Source organism: Apaloderma vittatum, unplaced genomic scaffold, assembly GCF_000703405.1.
Source record: "Apaloderma vittatum isolate BGI_N311 unplaced genomic scaffold, ASM70340v1 scaffold32270, whole genome shotgun sequence".
Classification (NCBI taxonomy): domain Eukaryota; kingdom Metazoa; phylum Chordata; class Aves; order Trogoniformes; family Trogonidae; genus Apaloderma; species Apaloderma vittatum.
This window is the reverse complement of record NW_009696833.1, coordinates 14,013-16,806: the sequence shown is the minus strand read 5'-3', so window position 1 is coordinate 16,806 and position 2,794 is coordinate 14,013. Positions and strand designations below refer to the sequence as shown.

Below are 2,794 nucleotides of genomic sequence, written 5' to 3'. Positions count from 1 at the left end.
GGCAGGACAACCCTTGTCCAGGGAGGTGGTGTCTGAGGAAATTAGGAGAGTGGGAAAGTTGGGTTTTGCTCCGTGTATCGAGCTGAAATGTGTGCTGCAATCCTGCCCAGGATGAGCTGTGAGAACTGGCTTCAGGCACGAGGACACCTCTCCATGGGTTTACAGCTAAATGAGGCAAACAGTCTGGAAGGGGCAATGGTCACTCCTAGAAAAGTCCGGTGGGATCTGGGCGAAGAGCCGTTCTCATCCTGGCTTCCCCATCTCAGATCTTCCTGGTGCTGCTGGTTACGTCGCTGTGCCTCGCCGTTGCCTCTGGGTTCTGGGCCAAGATGTTCCAGGAGAAGCACAGCTACCTCTCTGCTCTCTACAAGCACACGACTCCTGGCCAGCAGGCCTTCTTCAACTTCTGGGGCTTCGCAATCCTCCTGAGCATCATCATACCCATGTCCATGTATATAACGTAAGAACAACAGAGCTTGGAAGGGATCAGAGATCAGTATCCCTGTCCTTGGCCATCAGCTGGCACCTCCGTTTACAGCCACAACAGATCCAGCCGTGCCTTTCAGCAAGTCATTCCCATGTGTTCCCTTAGCTATAAGAGCGTAAGGATGGATGGCATGTGTGTCTCATAAGCATCAATGATGTGTTTTGAGATCTTCTTGGAGGAAAGTCAGAAAAGAGACACAAAGGCCCCTACTGGTGCTGGAAAGTGTGGACAGGCTGAGGATGAGACTGATGAAGGTGGTGTTTCCCCAGCAGGGTTGGGGAGGGAAGGGCACAACCGTTGTGAGCAGGCAGTGGTCACAACTGCTGCTGGAAGAAGCAGTCTCCAAACTTTTTTGGCCCCTTTGGTCCGTATTTATGAACTTTGATGTGAAAGGGCCAGATTTCCAGAGGGATGCCCGGTTGCCTGGGACCCAGCGGGCTCTCAGTCTGGAGTGATGAGCCTTCTGGAAAACTGGCCGTGAACAATTCTTGCTTCTCCCAAGCTGAGGGCAATAGGATCTGGGTGGGGAGTTCCTCCTTGCCCTTTCTTCCCATGTCAGACCCCCAAGAGCCCCAGGGATGCGAGTCGTGCCATCTCCTTCCCCAGGGTGAGATTTCCTCTTTTTGACGCCCTAGGCTTGAGTTCATCTACCTGGTGAACAGCTTTTTTATCAACTGGGATCTGGAGATGTATTACGCTGACAAGGATATTCCAGCAAAAGCCAGAAGCACCAGCCTCAACGATCAGCTTGGCCAGATCGAATATATCTTCTCAGACAAGACCGGCACCTTGACACAGAACGTTATGAGCTTCAAGAAATGCTGCGTCAATGGGACCATCTATGGTAACTTTTGGTGGATGTGAGTTTGCAGAGACTCGTGAGTGAGGCAGACCCTGTTCGGTCTCCATGTGTTGCCTGATCTAGTCAAGAGACATCCCTGCCCATGACAGGGAGGTTGGATTAAAAATGATCTCTAAGGTCCCTTCCAGCCTAGAACATTCTAGGATTCTATTAATTTAGGCTGCTTTGGTTCTTTTTACTCTTCCTGGCTTGCGAGGAAGCTTGAAGTACATGGATTGGTCCTGGTGGTCCAGCATGTAGGCAGGAGCTGTAGGAACTCAGCTTGTTCTCATCTCTCACGTTCTTGGCGCTTTGCAGGGGTCACCACGTCACCACGTGTCTCGTGCTGCCGATGCACAGAGTCAGGGCACAGCTCTGCCCTCCCAAAGCGTGTGCTTACCTTTTAGGAGATGCATCATGCCCCAAATTCAGCTGAGATCAGCTACATCTTCCCTGACACAAAAGGGAGCCTGAGGTCAGGAGCTCAGCACAGCCACGTGGCAAACAGAGTCCGAGTGAGGTGGATCCTACCTGGAAGAATTGGCTGATGCTGGCCCAGGTGTCCAGGGCAGGCAGAGGAGCCACAGGGTGGTGGGCCAGTGAAGCCTGGTTTTATTTTCTGTGAAGGTTTTGAAAAGAATAAGAAGGTTTTGCTTTTCTTTGGATCATTTGCTGGTCAATCCCCAGCTTGATTTGCAAATCTGGCCACTTTGAGGCTTTTAGGTGACCTATGGAGAAGGCAAAGGAATTATCATTTTCCACATGTTGATTCTTTACAGTGAATGCGTGTAATTGTTCTCTGCTTTTCTTGTTGGTTTTTTTCCCCTTAGAAACCCAGAAACTGCCAGGTCCTTTCTTTTGTTATTGCTGTACTTACTCGAGCTCTTGGCTGGCTGTTGGGAGCTGTCTCAGTGCTTAATTACTGAAATTTGGAAATTTGAAAAATGAGAGCTTTACCATGTTCTTCCTTTGCCCTAAGATAAGTATCAGGCACTTGAGACAGGGGAAAAAACTAAAGAGGAGAAAAAAAAAAGAACTAGGAAAGTTTTAAGCAGGAATAAAACCAATTTTCACCTGCCTGATGTATTGTGTTGCACCTCTGTGACCACAGCGCTGCTGTCTCTGCCCAACCGCGGAGTCTCCCAGGAAACGTGCGTGAGGGCTAGACCTGAATTTTTAATGTTAAAAAGGTGTAGAAAGTCTGAACAGTCTGAGAACCAAATAAGCCAAACCTGGACATCCCTACAGAGCCTGGCTCATGCCCGACACGGAGCAGCTGCTGCTGTTTGTCCCTTCTTGCCAGTAAAAGCAGCAGTTCCTTCTAGAGAAACCGCTCGAAGCCCTGTTAGTGCTGCCCCCTGCCAGCTCTTTATTAATTGGATTATTTTTATTTTGGCAGGTACGGGCACAGGCCGCGAGAAGCAGCAGCCATCGGGGCGTAACTCCCCCCTCCTGTGTCGTGCGGG

General features: G+C 50.1%; 1 protein-coding gene across 1 annotated transcript in view; it reads left to right on the top strand.

Annotated features, from left to right (window-relative positions):
- ATP8B3 (ATPase, aminophospholipid transporter, class I, type 8B, member 3) overlaps positions 1-2,794 on the top strand; it is a gene marked incomplete at its 3' end in the record, with an annotated part of 16,130 nt that overhangs the window by 5,841 nt on the left and 7,495 nt on the right. The window contains exons 11-13 of the mRNA XM_009876383.1: positions 267-460; positions 1,123-1,331; positions 2,728-2,764. Of these exons, the coding sequence (XP_009874685.1) occupies positions 267-460; positions 1,123-1,331; positions 2,728-2,764 (440 nt within the window). The remainder of the gene's footprint in view (positions 1-266; positions 461-1,122; positions 1,332-2,727; positions 2,765-2,794) is intronic.